Source organism: Mus musculus, chromosome 7 (assembly GCF_000001635.26).
Source record: "Mus musculus strain C57BL/6J chromosome 7, GRCm38.p6 C57BL/6J".
NCBI classification, from domain to species: Eukaryota; Metazoa; Chordata; class Mammalia; order Rodentia; family Muridae; genus Mus; species Mus musculus.
Window position 1 is genome coordinate 57,494,368 of NC_000073.6, and position 20,344 is coordinate 57,514,711.

At 43.4% G+C, this 20,344-nt stretch overlaps 1 protein-coding gene across 7 annotated transcripts in view; it reads right to left on the reverse strand.

Moving 5' to 3' along the window:
* Window positions 1-20,344, reverse strand: part of Gabra5 (gamma-aminobutyric acid (GABA) A receptor, subunit alpha 5) — a 183,348-nt gene that overhangs the window by 86,699 nt on the left and 76,305 nt on the right. The window contains exons 1-3 of one of the 7 annotated variants that reach the window (NM_001362162.1): window positions 15,373-15,642; window positions 14,131-14,190; window positions 13,612-13,771 (exon numbers count right to left, since the gene is read on the reverse strand). In NM_001362162.1, coding sequence (NP_001349091.1) covers window positions 13,612-13,697 — 86 coding nt within the window. In that variant the 5' untranslated portion in view covers window positions 13,698-13,771; window positions 14,131-14,190; window positions 15,373-15,642. Of the gene's footprint in view, window positions 1-13,611; window positions 13,772-14,130; window positions 14,191-14,811; window positions 15,272-15,372; window positions 15,737-20,344 lie in introns of those variants that run through there. The other 6 variants (XM_006540560.4, XM_006540556.4, NM_001362161.1 and 3 more) reach the window with 6 other exon arrangements.

Genomic DNA, 20,344 nt, shown 5'->3' on the forward strand with positions numbered 1-20,344 from the left:
AGCAGCATTCAGTGCTGCTGGGTCTGGAATATTTTCTATGCTATATTAAATAGGCATGTACTAAGAGGAGCAGAAAAAAAGACATCAAGAAAAGAAGATCTCTAGAAATACCTCTTAGGGCAGAGGCAGGGCTTCATCTAGCTTCTGTTGCATTGGGAGTTTTCTTTGCTTATTTTCCATAATCAACCTGATAAATGAATCAACTGCAATAAGTGGTCGTTCAATGTCCTATTCTCACAGTACTGAGGAGATTGCAAGTACTGTTTGCTGCCCTGGCACAGTGCCTCCTTCACCCACAGATATCTGGAGACTTGGTTATGCCTCCATCAAACGCCAAGATCTTTAAAAACTACTTTTTATGCAAAAAGAAACTCCCATTTGGCTCAACAAAAGCCCTTGAAAAGGAAAACAGCCAGGGCATATTAGAATCTGTGTACAGTAAGAAACAGTGTCACTGAAGAGCCTCAGGTGGAGCTATGGGGGCTTCACCAGGCAGGCCTGGCCACCATCTATCTTAACACTGCTGAGTGTACTCAAGGAGGAGGGGGTCAAAGCACAATTGTCGATGAACTGCTTCAGGAACCAGATAAAGACCTTTGAAGGAGTATAATTTTTTATGAAATGAAACTAAATCTGCTATTATTGACATGTAATTTCAACATAAAAATACTTCTAAATGTTGGTAACTTCAATTATAATCAAGGCTAAAATAGCAAAATTCTCTGAAAACACGGAAGTTTCTTTAGAGTTCATCAATATTACTTATGAGAACATGCAACACTTATCCAGGGCTCAGGTTATGGCCTTTGCACATTTGTTGGTCTTTCAAAAAATGGATTCTTTTGTTATTGTTTCTTAAGATGCATTTTTTAGTTTTAGTTAGTTAGTTAGTAAGTTAATTTACATCCTGGCCACAGTTTTCCATCCCTCCTCCCCTGCTACACCTTTTCTACTCCCATCCACCCTCCTCCCTTTGTCTTCAGAAGAGGAGAGGTCCCCATGGTTATCAAGCAGCCTTGGCATATCAAGTTGCCATAAGACTAGGCACATCTTCTCCTATTGCGGCTAGATGAAGCATCCCTCTTAGGAGAAAGGATCCAAAGGAAGGAAACAGAGTCAGATACAGCTTCCTCTCCTGCTATTAGGAGTCCCACATGAAGAGCCATCTACACAACTGTTACATATGTGCAGATGGCCTAGGTATATCCCATGTATGCTCTTTGCTTAACAGTTAAGTTTTTGTGAACTCTGATTAGCGCAGGTTAGTTGATTCTGTAGTTTTTCTGTGGTATCCTTGACCACTCTGACTCCTACAATCCTTGCTCTCCAACTTCTCCAGGATTCTGCAGCTCTGCCTAATGTTTGACTGTGTGTCTCCTCAGTTTCTGGGTGAAGCTTCTCTGATGATAGCTATGCTAGGTTCTTGTCTGCAAGTATAGAAGAGTATCACGGGTGGTATCCTCTCTTGGCATGGGTTTCAAACTGGACCAGCCATTGGCTGGCCACTCCCTTAATTTCTGCTCCAACTTTACCCTTTGTACATCTTGTAGGCAGGAAAAATTGTAGGTTGAAGGTTAAAACTCAAGTGACAGATCATGCTAGCGAGGATATGGAGGGAAGGGAAAACTCCTTCCTGGCTGGTGAGAGTACATACTTGTACAGCTACTTTGGAAATCAATTGGGTGGTTTCTCAAAAAATTGAGAATAGATCTGCCTCAAGACCCAGATATACCACTTTTGGGCATATACTCAAAGGATTCTCCATTATACCACAAGAATACTTCTCAAATATGTTCATAGCAGCTTTGTTTACAATAGCCAGAAACTTGAAACAGTCTAGATGACCCTCAACTAAAGAATAGATAAAGAAAGTGGAATTTAATGAAATACTACTCAGCTACTAAAAACAATGACATCATGAAATTTGAAGGCAAATAGATGGAACTAGAAAAGATCATTCTGAGTAAGGTAACCCAGACCCAGAAAAAGAAACATGCTATATACTCACTTATATTAGCCGTAAAAGAAAGGATAACCATACTATAAGCCACAGATCCAAAGAAGCTAAATAACAAGGAGGGGTCTAGGGGGGCCACATGAATCTCATTGAGAAGGGGCAGAATAGACATAGTTATTATAGTTATAGTTATAGGTATAGGTAGGCAGGAGGGGGAATGGATAGGGAGAGTATGGGTACAGGAGGGATCAACTTGGGAGATAATGGAGGGAGAGAGTACTTAAAGAGAAAACTGGAATGGGAGAGGGGTTCATCTCTGGGATGAGCTAAAAACCTAGGGCAATGGAAACTCCCAGGAGTCTATAAGGGTGACCTAGTGAAGACTCCTAGCAATGGGAGATATGTAGCCTGAACTTGCCTTTCCTGATCCAGGCAAGACTTCCAAAAGAAAGATTGGGACACCAATATAGAATCCAAACCTGTGGGCCCTTGGGTCCCTTTCATAATTGTTGTAGGTTTGCATAGCATCTGCACACTGCCCCTCTTATACTTAAATGATTTCTAGACCTACTTTAATAACCCAATGGTTATTAAAACATGTTATTTAGGGAATAACACAAGGAAAAGAATTTATATATGCTTAGTTTAAGAAGCAGTTTTTAATCAAATATGGAAGATATGTGGTTGAATCCACAAATGCAGAATTTGTAGGTATGTTGAGCCTGAATAGAACCAACCCAACCTGTTTTTTTAAAAATTACTCCTTTTTACATTTTCTTTCCTAGTTTATACAGAAGGCACAAGGGCTTGACCTGGTGATTCTGATGAATTGGGTTTGACAAATAAGTGACACAAATGAGCCCCATTGTCTAGGCTGGTGAAAGCATTGTCACTGGATGGGGTGGGGGACACTGGCAGGTACTACAGAGTTCTGAATGTACTGGAATCCCTGTCATGGGAGATCCAACTTCTAATTCTGATAAGCTGAATTTGGGAACTGCCATCTCACGAAATCCGATCCACCAGTAGGCAGACTTTCCAGGCAGTCTTTAAGAGAAATAAATTGTGCATGCCTTCAGCAAGAGTGAAGTCTTCCAAGTCCAGGAATCTCTCTCACTCAGTGTTGTCTCGTTCCTGGCCTTTTCCAGGCACTAGCATCTCAGTTTCTGGCTTCTGGATACTTGGCTGTAACTGATTGCAGAGGGAATAAGAAATAGTATTTGTGGAGCCTGACTCTTATCTAGAGACCTTCCTGTGTGGTCCTGGTGGAAATGCATGTTCTGGAGCTAAGGTGCAGGCAAGTGGGCTGCCACAGAGCCAGTGGTATGGGCTCTAGCAGCCCTTGAGTCTTCATATACTTCACTGGGGAATGCCAGTAATGGCTTCAATGACTGGTGTCTGAACCCATGTCTCACTCTGGTGAGATGTAGGCACAGGAAGAAGGCAGAGGTGTCCCTGACACAATTATGAAAATCATTAGTACTGGAGAATTTCAGTTGCGCCCAGAAAGGGTCACTTCACAAAGCATGGTAAGATAGTAACATAAGGGAGAGAGAGAGAATATGGACTCTGTCTAGGTTTGGAATGTTAGAAAACAGAGATGAATTTTTGAGACTGAAGATTTGCATTAGCGCAAGCTAATGAAAGAGGTACTAGAGAAAATTATGAACAGTTGTCATAAATTGGCAACTGGCATTTGCAGAAGGAGTGGGAGAGCTGTGATAAAGGCCAGCACTAGGGTGTCACTGCTCCTCAGTAATAGAATGCTGTATGGGGTCAGACTCTAGATAACAGACCACTGCAAGAGGCTAGCCTCTGGGTGACAGAACACAGCAAGGAGCTAGCCTCTGAATAACAGAGCACTGCAAACACCAAGCACTGGGTAACATGGCACTGTAAGAACCGGGCACTGGGTAACAGGATATTGTCAGTACCAGGTGCTGGAAGGGGCCGGGGTCTAGGTTCACCCATCAATACTACAATCTTTTTAAAAGTTGTAACCTGTACCTAGGTAACTAATCACACACAAATCTATAAAATACTTTGAATGCTGTGCTTTTAAAATCTTCCTGGAGATAATGGAAGCCTGAAGTCTCTTTGAGCAGAGACATGGTCTGCTTATAAATTACAGACTTGGGAGAGGTAAGATAGGAAAAAACGAGGCCAGTGACTTAGGAGACAACAATGGAGACAAGAGATGGACACTCAAGTGTCATTAGTTAGATGTATTTCTTTTGGTCTTAATAAAAGAGGTTTTACACTACAGGGAACAAATTGGCCTTAACCTCCTGGTCAAAAGTAGTTGGTATTTTTTATTTTATTTTTCTATTTTAACCTCTTCTTCCCAATTGGCTGAAACTACAGATGTTTCCATCATGGCCAGTTTGTTAGAATTTCTGAATGAGGCTGAAGGAAAATTAGGAGTGTAAAATCAGAGATGGGAAATCTAGAGGAAGACATTTAGATTCACCAGACCCACCCAGCCTGAATTTAGCTACAGAATTTGGCCATTTACCTCTTCTTCACATCCTCAGACGTTACAAGCACAAATTTCATCAAGCACTGACTGAAGATGATCAGAAAAGATCACTAGCATACATACATACACATGGAATTTTTTGGTCATTCTCCACCCAAATAAAACAGCAATGCAACCATTCATAATGTGTATGAAATCTAGAAACAGTTTAGCACACTGGAGGGTGTACAGAGGCCACATGCAAATACTATGAATTTCACATAAGGGAGTTTGATATCTAGAGTGGCTTCCGGAACCAGCTCCCCAGAAATAACAAGGGAGAATGGACCCTGGAAAGGGAATTGGCTAGGAGTTGTTTTCTCTGTGAGATCTAGAATAATCTTACTCTTTTTGTGAAGAATGTTAAAGAATTTTACATCAGTGTAACTTTATTATTTACACATCCAGATTGTAATATCTAATAAGGACAGTGATGTGCTAACCTGGTGAGGTTTTACTGCTATGATATTTTAAAGAGGAAAATTTCTCATCAGCTTTTGGAAGGTTTCTTGAGTATTGTCTTAGCACACATGGTATTGGGGAATACAGAGTGTGGTGGTTTTCTCTGTGATGTTATCTATGCTTGCATTTACTGCCATATATGATTTACATAAAATGGCTCAGTAGCAGTAAGTTCAGGCAGTTTTGATGTGAAGATTTTTGTGAATTACCCAGGATTGACTTTGTGTGTCAGTGTTCCTACCTTTTGAAGCCACATCCCTCCCTCGGGATTTTAGTACTTGTAAGAAACATAGTTTAACTTGCTTGCTAGGATTCTTATATGACTCTAGATAAAAAGCATCACTCACTGAGGTTTTCCTCAGTTATCCATGGCATACTTTCTTCACTACCTTATAAATAACAACATGGCAGGCAGTAGCTAGACAATGTCTCCGTGAGATCACTCCTGTCTCAGTGTGAGAATGTGAACTTGAAATACACTTCATGTGGCTAAACCTCTGTCTGTGGAGTACCATGCCAGAAATTTTACGTTCTCCTCACGCCCTCAGAGCTTCACGGTGCTGCCCTTCAGTTGCCCAAATCAAAGCTGTGTTCCTCAGCACCCTTTCTGCAGTTTCTCCATGTCCTTGGCACTGCTGCCTGGCTCAGAATTCCAAAGCCTATCACTGGGACTCTACAGGCCACAGCACCTACAAATTACCCTGCTCCCTTGTTCCTCTTCTTAGATAATTCACTGGAAAAGCTGTATACATTAGATACACAGACAGACAGACAGACAGACAGACACACACACACACACACACACACACACACACACACACCTCCCTTCCCTTCTCTTGCATCAGCTCTTATCTAGATCCTGCCACCTATAACCTTTGCTAAAGTCCAGGAGGTAACTCTGAATGGACAGATCCCAAAGTCAAGACCAATTGCTTACTTCAATGGACCCAATAACTACATTCAACAGAAATAACTGCATCTCTCTTCCTACAGAGATTTCTTCTCTTGGTTTCTGAAAACTCTCCTCTTTAGGTTCTGGCTGTTAAGTGCATAGTTGATGGTTTTGTTTGTTTGTTTGTTTGGTTGGTTTTTGTTTTTGTTTTTGTTTTCAAGACAGGGTTTCTCTGTACAATAGCCTGATTCATTTTGTAGACTAGGATGGCTTTGAATTCATAGAGATACACCTGTCTCTGCCTCCCAAGTGCTGGGATTATTGGCTTATTTTTTATGACAAGGTTATATTGTGCAGCTTGCAACTAAGATCTTGCTTTAATCCCTAAATGCTACTATGTAGAGCCATACTCTTCTTTTTCCTCTTCTCCATACCTTTCAGTCTTGCTTATACCCTCCAAAACTCAACACCATAATACTATGCTCAGTTTCTATCTGTTCTCATGCCCAGTATCTTTTAAATCATGATGTAGCCCAGTCCTTTTCTGGCCTCTAGCTCCCTATGTCCAAAGACCTGGCCAGCTACTTGGATGTTGAAGAGGCTTCTTCAAGAGCTTACAAAGCACAAACATCTTCATCTACTTTCTTCTCCATCTCAGTGCTAAGAGAAAGAATTGATGGAGTATCCTTGACTCTTAATCTTTCCTCATGCCCATGTCATCCCGTCCATATACACCACTAGTCAAAAAAGATGCGTCCTAATGTGAATACCGCTTAACTGACTGTATACTACCTTCATCTCTCCTCTTCTTACCCTAGATTCCACGTAATTCTCTTTACTCTGGTCTCACAGGGGATGCAACACTAAGGTCACATCGTAGTTAAATCTAAATAGAACCACGCTTGCTCAGAGCTATTCAATGAGGCCACCTGGTACAGTCTATGGTAGGAGGATTACATAACATCAACCATTCTCATCTCCAAATAATAAAATGAGATGAGGCTGTAGCTCACTTGGTAAAGCGCTCACCTAGCTTGCATAAAGCCCTAGGTTTGAACCTAGTACTACATAAATTGGGCACCACGATATACACAATAATCTCACAGGTCAGGGACAGAGGTAAGAGGATCAAGTCCTTCCTTGGCTCCATAGCCCATTCATAAGTAACATGGGATACATGAGACCCTATCTTAAACCAATGATAAAGCAAATAATTAACAAACAAGCATAAACAATTCCACTCTACTCCATGGCCCTCTGTAATTCTCCAGGTAAAGTTACCTGACATGGCAGGTTGTCCAAGATCTTTTCCAGTTCTTTCCCTCACACTGTGACTATACCTCCTGTCGATCTCTACCATCGATGACAACCTAGCTGCTGATTGCTTCTGATTCCCTGTGTGGTATCCTGACATTACCACCATCCCCCAACACTGGTTTGGTCTTCTCAACCATTAAAGCTATTACTAAACTCCACTTCCCTCCATCCCTGCAGCAGCATCTCCTTCCATCACATTCACTATCTCTCTCTGAATTGCTCTTTTAGTAATCACCATCATTTCACTGTTGTTTGTTTATTACTTGCCTTTTTCAAGTCTGAACACACTCTCATTGAATCAAGAATCCATTCTAGCTCTTATCACCTATAATGGGGCCTAGCACATGGAAAGAGTCACACTCATACTACTGTCAAAGCAGAGTAATGGCTTCCATGACACTCAGGCAAGGGAGGATGCTTGTGTATACCAGAGTTATGGTCTTAATTGTGCTCAGACCCTGTCCAGACACACTGCTTACCATTTGGATCACTGACCTTCATGGAGAGACCCTGAATCTCTTCTAGCATTTTACATATATAAGTCTTGTGATGAAGGATCCATTATTATCCCCAGATATGACATCCAGAAACTGAGCTGCAGGCTGGTTAAGAAATTTCTGGCTTCATAAAAGGAGCCAAAGACAGAGATAAGAGCTGGACCCACTATCGACAAGACTCTTCATATTAATCATTGGTGATCTTGGGACAGAACCAAACTGATTGTGAACTGATGGGAAAATTCATTTTTAAGCTGAAAGCCATGCCTTATGTTTCTCTGACTTTTCGGTTCTGTTTTGGAAACAGCTCGTAATACTGATATGGTACGGCTTTTCTGTTCCTTACCTATGATGCTTCTCCATGCAACACACTTCTGAAACCTCACATCATAGTGGGTTTGGCCTGGGCTGCTTGGGAGTTGCCCAATTTATCTACTAGTTTAGAATATTTTGTTGTTGTTGTTGTTTCTAACATATAGATTCCCTCTCTTCTTTTCTGCAAAGCCATAAACATCAGGACCCAGTGGAGAGGCCTTTCTAATGGGAACTCTTGCACTAGCAGGCATCTAGGAGGCAAGGAGTGATTCTACCACTTTCATCAGAAAAAACTGAACACAATTCCATAAGTTCTATAAAGTGGGAGCTCTTCTTATGCACCAAGTGAGGACTTGGTGAAAAGTAAACAGCATGTTTTAACAACATCATTCTGAAAATGCATGCAATGCACCCATATGCCTGTTGGTAATTCTTGCTGCTGTGAGAGTGAGATGAGATTTCTTTTTTACTTTAATTCTAATACTTCCCTTTGAATTCCATACCAATTAAAATGTGTGTTTTGTGCCATCGAATCTTCATGAAAACCCAAATACCCACAATCTGCGTGTGGTGCACACACACACACACACACACACACACACACACACACACACTCACACACACAACCCCCTACCCAGAACCCAGCTAGTGACTCATCCTGGAGCTTACAGCCAGCCTACTTAGCAGAGCTGTGCTCCCTGCTGTCCTGAGTGCTGTTTACTGAGCACTGGTGCATCAAACATGCTTAAAGTCAGCTTTATAAAGTCGGAAGTCTGGAAATAGGCCCCCTTTTCTGTCTTTTAAAACAAGGTTAGAGATGACTCTCTAACTCCATGGAGGCTTTGTGCAGTACTCCCTTTCCCCTCTCTGCTTGTCGCTCTCTGCAGCTTCCAGACAGAGCCATCAGTTAGCTCAGTTCTGTCCCTGCTAACTGGTTTGAGTGCACTGCTATGGTGCTTTTGCAATCATTATACTGAATATGTGTCCTGAGCCTTGAGAGCCTGCAGCTCTGGAAAAGGATGAATCTGTTATCTGAGGGTATGCAAGACAACTTCCAGCTTCAGAAGATAAGGTGAACAGAAGCATGATTCAGCCATGCCTATGCTCCAGTTAGGACAGGCAACTAGCCTCGAGTACAGGAAGGAGAATGAAAAGGTCCCTCTTTGTGGGACAAAAGGCCAAATTGGCACAGATGTACACAAAGATCTTTCTCCCTGTTTTTAAGAGCTTGCCTTCCATTGCCAATTTAAACATATTGTATTTCAACATGTATTTAAATTGCAGCTCCCCTTTAATAAAATTAAAATACAGTTTTTCCTTTCAATAAACAAATGTCTATGCTAATACCAGTAAGTGAATGAAATCTGGCGTTACCCATGGAGCTGATAATCCTCAAATGTGCCTTGCAATTGTCACTGGCCTGTCAAGTATGATAAACTATGATTTTTAAATGTTGACAAATTAATTCTAGTTTAAATTTGTCATTATATAATTTGGTGGCACTTAGATCCCCATACTGTTCCAGTGCTAAGTTTTCTACAGTGTGCTATTTAGATTGCTGGTTTCATTAAAATAACTATAATGGCTTAAGTAATTCCATGAATCTGTACGGGCCATGGCAGAGGCTGACTCTAAGGCCTTGGATCAGTTGTATACTTGACTCATGCCCTGATCTATAATCCACAATGTATACTAAAATTAGAAAACTATTGAAAATGAACTCTTGGTGATTAAATTTAGAAAAAGATGCGGAGAAAGACAAATAATTCTCTTGGTATTTTCAAAGCAAGTTTGCATTAAATATCTTATATAACCATCAAATATACTTCCCTCTTCACAAACACATCTTCTATTGCTGAATGTGCAGGTTTTTACAAATGTGGCGTGTCAACCTGTACCTGTGCAGAACTGTATATGTTGCCTCTTTCTCATTCTCCCCTGCCTGAGTTTGCATAGAACTTCTTACTCCTGCCAGCTCTCAAGTCTCCTGGGCATACTTAGGAGCATCAGCAGTTCTCTGACTAAGTAGTGATCAAACCAGGACCTTTGTAACTTCCCTTTTCAACTTCCTTTGAAGCTCAATTACAGAAATCCTTTCTTTGGTGGAGGGATGATGGGACAGAGAATTTGTTCAACCTGTTCCCATCCTCAATTTCAGAGTACCGAAACTCCTTTTAAAGCCCAAAATGAACAATACATTTCAGGGCCATATCCCCCAGCTTCTAGATTGCTTTGACATATTCCAAAATTGTAGTCAGAGAAAAAAAAAAAAAAAGCACAGGGTGAGACTGAGCAAAATGACCCAGAGCAGTACAGAGTGAGGAATCTCAGCAGGTGCTGGCTGGGTAGAGCTCCCTGCTTAGATGCTTATCCATCCCACCTTGCCAGCTGCAGAATGGGGCTAATGACACTGAGCTCATAAGAGGGCTCCTAGGACTGACTTAGAACATTGTATTGGGTACTTTACAATCTGTCAAGACCTAAAGTCAAGGAAATGTTATGAAACTGGCTGGGTTTCAACACAATTATTCCTACCTACAATTAGTGTGAAAGCAAGCAGAACCTCATTTAAGAAGAAATAAGTGGGGGGGGGCTTGTCTTATGTCTTATGATGTGTTCTGTGTGCAAGGAGGCCCCCAACACATATACAGCAGAGGACTGCTGGGTCTGGACTCAGTCAGAGAAGATGCACCTACCCCTCAAGAGACTTGAGGCCCCAGGGAGTAGGGGGGTCTGGTAGTGTGTGTGTGTGTGTGTGTGTGTGTGTGTGTGTGTGTGTGTGTGTGTGTGTGTACATTCTCTTGGATACGAGGATCATCGGGGAAGGAAGTATGAAAAGTGGAACAGTCAGAGGGTGGACCAGAAGGGGGATTAAGTCTGGACTATAAAAATGATTACAGAATAAATAATAAAGAAAGAAGAAGAAATAAGTGGGGGCTTGATATGTCTTATGACATGTTCGGTGTACAATGTGTGTTGCTTGGCTCCACAGCATCTGGGATATAATTGCACTCGTAGGAATATCTTCTTTCTTGTTAATTATTTTATTTATTTACATTTCACCCATTGCTGCCCCCCGTTGATTCCCCCTTCCACAGTTCCTCACCCTACTACCCCTCCCCCTTACCTCTAAGAGGGTGCTCCTCTTCTCCCTCCACTCCACGATACCCCTTTCCCGGGGCCTCAAATCTCTGGAGGATTAGGCCTATCTTTTCCCACTGAGGCTAGACCAGGCAGTCCTCTGCTATATAGGTTCAAACTAGTCTGTGTATCTTCTAATAGAAACAAGTTCTACTACTTAAGAAATTTCCAAACTGAATGTGTTCTATACAAGAGAATCTAGAGCAGGAAAATCAGAAATGATGTAAATTTCCAAAAGCAGGGAAGTAGCGAATGTCGGCCCACTTTTCTTCTGCTACAATATCTATCCATTTTGAAATCACACAGCCTACAGAATATGGAACTGTGGAAGGTTAGGGCCCCAAACCAACAACAAGCTGAATCTGCAGTAGAGCCCAGACACGTACAATACATACAGGAGCAAACAGCGCTAGGAACTAGAAGGGGAAGGATGGTTACCTGGGAGTTGGTACAAGTTCATAAACTAGTCTGCATCTCACTCATTCTCTGCAGTTTGTAAGTATTATTTTATAATAGACTCTAAAACAATAAAAATGTTCCGATCTAAAAAGCTAATATCTTCTCCAACAGTTTCTGCTTTTGAGAGATTGAGGGCTATCCTCAGACTTAATCAGAATTCCCTTCCAGAAACTGACCATCTCAATTTGCATTTTGTAGAAGACCTTATAAACCCACACAAATAAGAAACTAACTAAACTCATACACATAACATTCTACTTCAGACTTGTATCTACCACGAAGCTTTCCCTGCCTTATTCTATTCACAATACTCAGAATTATTGTGCTAAATCCTACAGACTGTATGTTACCAAGACAGCACAGCTTAGCCTGGGCATCACTTCTAAAATATCTCCCAGGATACATAGACTATCAGAAAACAAGCCAACTATTTTAATGTATTAATTTGCAGTGGTGAATATTCATGAGATTTCATTCACATACACCTTCCATTCAGAAAAGCAATGGGGAAACTACAATTTATAGGATTTAATAAAGAAAAGAAACTTGCAAGGAAAAACCCTCATATACTAGATTGAGAATCAATGGGCCAGGGATGGGGAACATGTTTCCCAGGTATAAGCAAGGCAAGAATAGCACCCAATAATGAGGGTCTCACACATGTTTATGGTGTGTCTTATAACCAATGACAAGTACAACCTACTAGACAGTGTGTGTGCTACTCAGTTTCAGAGCCAAAGATCCCAAGCATTTGACCTGAAAAACAAAAATGGACTCTAGAGCATATTCTGCATGGGTGCAAATGATAAATGGACAGAGGATGCACAGGACTGGGATACAGCCCACAAAGACACCCCTTTTGTTTTTCCTGGCAAGAAAAGATGTCCTTGCTGGAGAATGACATTTCCTGCCTGTGCTCTCGACATTCTCTGCCTTTCTGACCCTTCCAGTTTGAACAGAGGAAGAGAGATGAACAACAAGAAGAGAAGGTGAGGGAAAAGAGACAGAGACAGAGCTAGACCTATAGAAGCAACAGAGACAGATATGAGAAAGATGAGGCAAGAGAGAAGAGAAAAGAAGAAAGAAAGATAACAGGGGTAAAAGGGGAGATGAGAAGAGATAGGGAATACAGATGGACAAGGTTTTCTCGGGTGCTCAGAATACATCTTAACTGCCCCAGGCACAAGCACGAACCCTCGTGGGAATTTTGTTCATCAGAGTGGGCCTGTGAATACCTGCCAAGTAGCCCGTATACTAGCCATATAAATGGAAACAGGTGACTGCGCCCTGCAGTCCTTTAAAAGTATCCGAAGTGTTCCCTTGGGAAAGAGCACTGGTAAACAGGAAGTGAAGGGGCACACTCTGTGCAGTGAGAGTACTTCAACCTGCAAGCCTTCTGATTAGCCAGGACAATTTGGGGCAGTGAGGGACACAGGAGAGAAGAGGAACACTGATTACCTTCTAACCGCATGCATCTTGAGTGTGAGGTATTACTAGTTTGCCAAGGAAAGGCTAGCATTAGTACAGAGACGCTAAAGGCACAAATGAAAGAGGTCAGGCGAAACGACATTTCCAGAACCTCGAGGGTAAGCCAGGCATAGTTTATGATCTCTGTACATGGCTCAGGCCAAGACTATTGTGGAACCCTTTCCATGACACAGGCACTAGCCTGGCTTGAAAAATAAAAATCAGTGACATAATGGACTCAAGGAGAGGATGGAAGTGTGGCACACTTGTCTAACAGCAGCAGATGTCCTTAACACACATGAACTTCTGAATCTCTTCCAACCCAAGTAGGAGGAAACAGCTTCCTTTAAGCCATCTTCTGCTTCCACTTGTAAAAATCCTCTTTTCTTTTGTCTAACTCATTTCTGAGACCCTGCAACCAGAAACCGCCTTGCTCAGGAAGAAAGCATGGGTCAAGACATATTCACCACAAACCGAAGGGTACAGGACTGCAGAGGTGGCAACCAAAGGGTTGTCCTGTTCTGCAGGGCTTCACAATAGCACAAGCCCCCAAGACCACAAAATGAGAGCACGTGGGATAACTTACCCAAAGTGACTGGATAAGGTCATGGAAATACAGAAGACAAGGAGGGTTTGGGTCATGATAAATCTAGAGAGCATTCCATTGTCCATTCCCAGTAAGAATAATAGTCGAAGCAGATGAATTTGGAAGAAAAACTGTTCTTGCCTCCAACTTGATCTTGACGCTGAAAGTAGACAAAAGGGAGAAACACATGAACACGGATGTTCCCGTCACTACAGTGAATCCAACCATGCTGCTGCCACAGTGAAGCTGACAAAGACTGAAGCCTGGCCCTTGTTACTAGCAGACTGTGCCAGCTCAGTTTGCACCATCTCCTCTGGGCAGCAAGGCGGTGTAAAAAGGTGACAGTTGCAGCTTTAGTTCACTTTTACAGAGTGTACAGTCGTTTTAATAGACTGATTGCATCCCTTAATATTGTACTGTTTTAGCAGGGTATAAATGACCCAATTATTAACATAGGTCTCAAAGTTATCTGACAATTGCATTTTGCATCTATCAAATCCACAAGTTAGATAAATTTACCTTTCTGAAATATTTGCCACACGTTCAAAGCCAGCAAGCTGCTTCTTGTTCTGCAAGGTGCTGAAAGTGTGTGGGAAGAGGGGGAAAGGCACATGTCAGAAACACGTCTTCTATAGGATCGCAATGGTAGACTTGCCGGTGAGGGTCAGACTTTCTGGGTTGGCATTCTGCCCCCAGGACTACATGGCTTAGTAATCACGACACTTGGAACATATCTCTGTTCTTAGCTAGACGCTGGTTAGCGCAGTGGTAATCCAAGCAAGCACTGACCCTGGGCCAGCAGCAACCTTAGAGAAGGCACATAACATCTCAACATGCGCATAACGCAAATAGATGCTCAATGCACACGAGCAAGCCAGAGTTCCAAAAGAAACACATTTCTACGGAGACACCCCCCAACCCCAAAGTCCAGAACTGAAAAACCACACAACAGGTACTTCCATCTCGAAGGATAAGGCCCTCTGAGATTCCCTTCAAGAATAGAAGGCTGGCATGCGGTGGTCGCTTGGGCGAATCCTAGGGCTCGGCGCCGGTAGCCAGGCGAGTCTAGGCGGCGAGCACGCGGCGCCGCATGCAGGAAAACCCGGGCGGTGCCTTCTGCTGCCCCTGAGCCCCCGACTTCTCGATCCCCACAGCGAGACTGCTCTCCCTGGGGCCCCCCAGATTCCGGTGCGAGCTCACCAGTGCTGGCGCACAGCGCAGGTGGGATAAGGGGTGGCACTGCGGAGCCGCAGCCTCCGCCACCCCGCACCTGCTGCCGCTCCGCAGCGCCACCGGACACCTCTGGTGGTCCTGCCCTCAGGCTCGTCCCTCCAGACCTCCTTAGCCCCCAAGCCCGCCAGCTGAGCGCTCGGCAGGCAGCGCCTTCTTCCTCTGCTGCGCGCGGTGCAGTGGCGGCGCAGCCAGAGCCCGGCCTCGAGCAACCCGCGCGACAGGCGCGCGACACCAAGTGGGGCCCGCGCCCACCGCGCGCCCCTGCTCCTGAGCGGGAGCCGCCTTCCAGGCCGGCGAGCTCCACGACGGCCGCAAGCAGCAGCTCTCTGCTGTCCACCGCGAACCAGGAGGCGCTGCGCCCACAGCCCCGTCCAGCCGCGCCACCGGATCCCCTGCCCTCCGTGCTGGTGGCCTCCGCAGTCTCCGGGCAAAGTTTGCACTGCGGGATCCGAGAGCGCCCAACTGCCCTGCGCTCTTCCTGATTCTGAGGCCGGGGTGCCCGCAACGGTGGCCGCCGCAGCTCCTTACCCTACGCGCGGGCCCCGGCTGGCGAGCCGTCGGCGAGGGCGCATCCTGCTTCGCCGCCGCCCGCTGTCCCTGCGCGGCTGGCTGGTGCGGTGTCACCGCCCCATACTGCCGGAGCGAACTTGCCCGGCGCTCGGCGCCGAGGAGCCCCGGAGCCCTGCGCTCCCGCTGCCGCCTTGCGGCTCTGTTCCGCGCCGCGCCTGAGGCCGCGCGTTGCCCCGCTGCAGATTCCCCCAGCGCCCCCGGCGGACTCGCGCTCGCTCTCACCTCTCCAAAGCGCCACATGTCGTCTCTGGGTTTGAGGAACGTCCCTCTGCCTAGGCGCCCGGTAGAGGCCGCCAGACTCTCATCAAATGCACGGCCCCCGGCCCCCGCTCAGCCCAGGAAGCGGGCATGGGAGCTACTGTCTGACCCGCTTCGGGAAAGACCATGTTTCTGCTGAAGTTGCTTGTGGGCATTGGAAGCATATTTGGTTCCCCCTGGAATAATCGCTAGTCACCTTTTAGGACAGAGGAGGCAAGGTGTGGGGACTGACATCAGCATCTGTAACCTAGGTGGATGCTTATGTCAGGTAGGATGGCCAGCACTTTTTGTTCTAACTCAGGAGCAACCTTGAATTTACCCAGCCATTCTTTTCAGAAAGAAACTGGTGCAAGAGAACCCTCATCATTTAATTCACGAAGAGTAATTATTGCTGGATCTTACAGTGAAACCCTTTCACAATAGCAGTGCATGTTTAGGACGTTAGTGAAGACTCATTCCTTGATAAGCTATAGCATCCTTAATGCAGATACAGAGTATGGGGTCGCAGATATAAAAGTAGGTCACAGGCGGTGCAAAGCTTTTCTGTGCCCCTCTGGGGGCTGGAAGGAAGATATTACCTTCTCAGCGGGCACTTGCGGTTGATTAACGTGTTGGTCCAATGTCAGTATCATAGTTTATGCGAGACAAGGGCAGCCAGGACCAATTACGACTGGGAAGAAAAGGCCCTTTCAAATGTTACACAAACTGGACGCGGAGGCAGCTCCTTTCTCTACTGCAGTGTGTTGTTTCCACTGGAGTAAGCTTAGAGCTTGCTTAGCGTACAGAAAGCACTGGGTTCCATTCCCTGCGCTATGTAATCCCCGCACTGTTGGCATATGCCTGCAATCCCAGAACCCAGGAGGAAGAGCAGAAGCTCAAGGTTATTGTGCAGTCTACTGAGTTCTATGCCCTCCTGGTATCCATGCTAACCTGTCCAAAACAAAACAAAACACCAGAAAAGACTTGAATCGAAATCCTGGGGTTTGCTTCGGTGTTGCAAATTTTGTGGGGCACAGACTGTTCAGTGACTTCTAAGTGACAGCACGAACAGTCAAATCTCTCTCTCCCTGTTGGATCCTTCTTTAACAGCGCTGAGCAGAAAAGCCCACCCAAGCCTCTACCCATTCTCCAGTTGGGCCAAAGTACTTAATGGCACTTTTACACATTATAGAAACTCTGATTTTTCCAAAATGAGAACCTGTAAAATTATTTCAGAAACAGGATATAAGTATTACCTTTTTTGCACACATGTAATAGAGCTTACCATGACTATATAGTTAGCCATAGTCTTAAATGACTCTGAGACAAGGGATTCTTCTTGATAGAACATATTCATTCATTCAAGTGGCTTTTCTAAGATGGATAAATTGCACACATGGATTTCTCCATTTGCTGAGTTCTCTGAAGATGTGCCACTAGGATAAAGTTCCCTGAGTAGTCTATAGTTAAGATTCTGAAGGTCCCCTGAAGATTCGGGTTCTAGAGTCTTGATTACCTGCTAGTGAGGCAGGTGGGGAGTGGTGTTAGGTGCTGGGCCATCAGAAGTGTACCCTTGAAAGGGAATAGAGGGCAACCCCTCCTTTTACTGGTTGCTCCTGATGAGCACCATCCTGAAACCCTGCCCTCCCAGCTGCAGAGGACTAACTAGCCACAAACTCAGAGGCAATGCCACGGAAATCCCTAGGACTCCTCCTCAAAGGGACCTTTTCTTCTTGCAACTTGTCTATTCTGACTTTTTTTCATCATGGTGGATGCAAATATAACATAATAATTAAAATCACCAAATTTTTAAACAGTCAATTTGAAATTATAACTAGCTTAATAGGCTTTTCACTTATTGTGTGTTAATTCTAGATTTACAAATGCCAAGGCATCTGCTATTCTCTTAACTAAACAGCATAATGCAAGCAGGAAGATTTAAACAATTAGTGAGTGGAAAGCTGAGCACAAAGTGGCTAGGACTATTTTGGAAAAAACAAAACCATGTACTAATGAAATAACTTCTGTATTTATCATAGTAATGAATATTTTTTTTTCGTGTGGAATCTGGATGTATTTTTCAAATTGAGCATCAGACTTTTTATGCAGAAGACAATAAGGAAGTTGGGTGACATATTCGCAAGGTACAAATGAGGTAACCGGAATCTTACATAAAACAGGAATGCAAACACAAAAGGTCTAACGGGAACTACCTGGGATAGAATTTATTGTTAACAACTGGGATAAACAAGAGCTCTACCTAAGATTCACTAATCTTAGAAGCCAGGGTCAAGGGCTACTTGCCATAGTTCCTATTTTAGTCTATTGTATAGTCCACCTTCCCCTTAGGCCATTGTAAATACATGTGTATGGGTATAACTTCGCTATAGTTCTAAGTATCTATTCTGGTTCCTCCTTTGGTCTGAAACTTCCTTCTTCCTAGTGATGGTAAATTCCTGTATAAGGGAGTGACCCTGATTTTATAGTGTAGTCATAGTAATGAATATTAATTCTCCATGAACTAAATATTAACTGTCAAGCTTTTCTTTTGACAGACTACATTCGCTATTTCAGTGTTTTGGGCCATCCTTTCATGACAACACATTTAAACATAAAAATGAAAATTATGATCAATAAGATCAATTACTTAAAACTAATGAAACTGAGTATGGGCACACACCTAGAAGCCCAGTACCTGGGCAGCTGGAGGAGAGCTGTGATTTTGAAGTCAGCCTAGGTTACAACACTATCTCTAAATCAAGCCATCACCAACCAAACCCTTGTGTGTGATCATATTACCTAAGTTCCTTCTCCCTTCCTATGATGAAGTGGTGTCACACTCTCCCCAGCAATGTTTACATGATACTCAACACAGTTATAAGACAGTTATAAAATATTCAACATAGATGGAGCTGAAAGAATGATAACCAAGAACTCAAGGCTTACAGAAACATTCAATTCCAGAAATCTATGTAATGTTCTTTCAACAAATTGGGGTAACTTTGGATGCAGTGTTTGTCCTGGTTAATAATGATCTATTGGCCACATTCCTATTTGTTCATTAGCAATTCTCCTTTTATTGAATGAAATTTAACATCGTAGCTTTAAGTCTGGAAAACAGTAGAGGGCACCCCAGTTCCACATAACCCCCGTGTTGGCTCATTCTGCATTTTATTTCTAATGTGAAAACCTAAAATAGTTGCTCTCAGAGTAGCTGTGTAATGGATGGAGGTACATTTTACTGAAAGAAGTACTGACCCTGTATCCCAATAATACAATAATACGTGTACAACAGAGGCTGAGTGGTAGCTGTGTTTATGTAGGTGGATGCAGAATCATTACCTAAAACATGACAGGTGCATCATATTAGTGAGCCTATGTGGAATCTTTCTTTCAATGCCTGGCTCATTTTACTTAGCGTCTCTGTCATGTCATCCATGTTGTTACAAACATCAGGACATCCTTCATTGTTAATGCTAGAGAATATTTCAAATAATTTATACATTTTTCTTTATGCTTTCAATGATCAGCAGACACTTATGTTAACTCCCATATTGTGACTATTATGAAAAATGTTCAAATGGACATGGAGGCATAGATACCTTTTCAAAATGAGCATTATGGAAATTTTTTAGATATATACCCCAAATGGGAGCAGGCATGGAAATATAGCTCAAAGGAAAAGAAACTGATCAGCTTGCATGGGATATAGATGTTGTATTAGTATGTCACCATACATATGTGGTTATGTGTGTATGGATATGTCTGTGTGCATATGTGTATATGTGAGTAGGAATATATATATATATATATATATATATATATATATATATATATATATATATATATATATATAGAGAGAGAGAGAGAGAGAGAGAGAGCACTGTAACACTAACTAGCAACATCGTGTTGGATATTTAAAATTTGTTGAAGGGGTGAACTTTAAGAGTTCCTAACCCCACACAAGGACAGAGGATGAGACTGCAGGAGACAGTGCATACATTTATTACTACACTGTGTGGACATATTCCAAATTATAAAGTAGATCGACTTAAGGGCATAGCATGTCAATCATCAGTGATTGCCCATGAAGCAGAGCCTGGTTGAGGCATGCAGTACACTGCAAGCTAAGAGTCCACATGTGTGGAATGAGAAACCCAAGTATGAAACTATACATTTTCTTTGTGTTATTATAAAGACTCCAGTGCAAGGTAATGTCACAGATGACCTGAGCTGGGTGTACAGGGCTTGGGCAGGAGATGAGCACGGATGAAGGAAATGATTTATTCCTAAAAGTTTTAGATGCTTCTAAAGAGCTCTGATGTCACAAGTACCAGACTAAGCAAGAATCACATTGGCAACTATCATTGAGCAAACATGAGGAGAGAAATGTAGTCCAACAGCAAACAGGTGAGCAAGGCAGCACAGGGCAGCCCTGCATGCACTTCTGCAGCAGCTACCTCACTGACAGAGAGAGACGATCACAGGTCTGCACAGCCAACACATGAGCACTCTGAGCACATGGAAGATGATTTGATTGTTAAGGAAACAGAAAGGGCAAGACTGACATAGGAGATGCAGTCACATTTGTAGGGAAGCAATAGTGGATTGAACCTGACAATGCATATGGGCAGCAGGGGCAAAAGAAGACAGACAGCAAGGCAGGGGTGGGGAGAAAGCACACGGTGCCTGT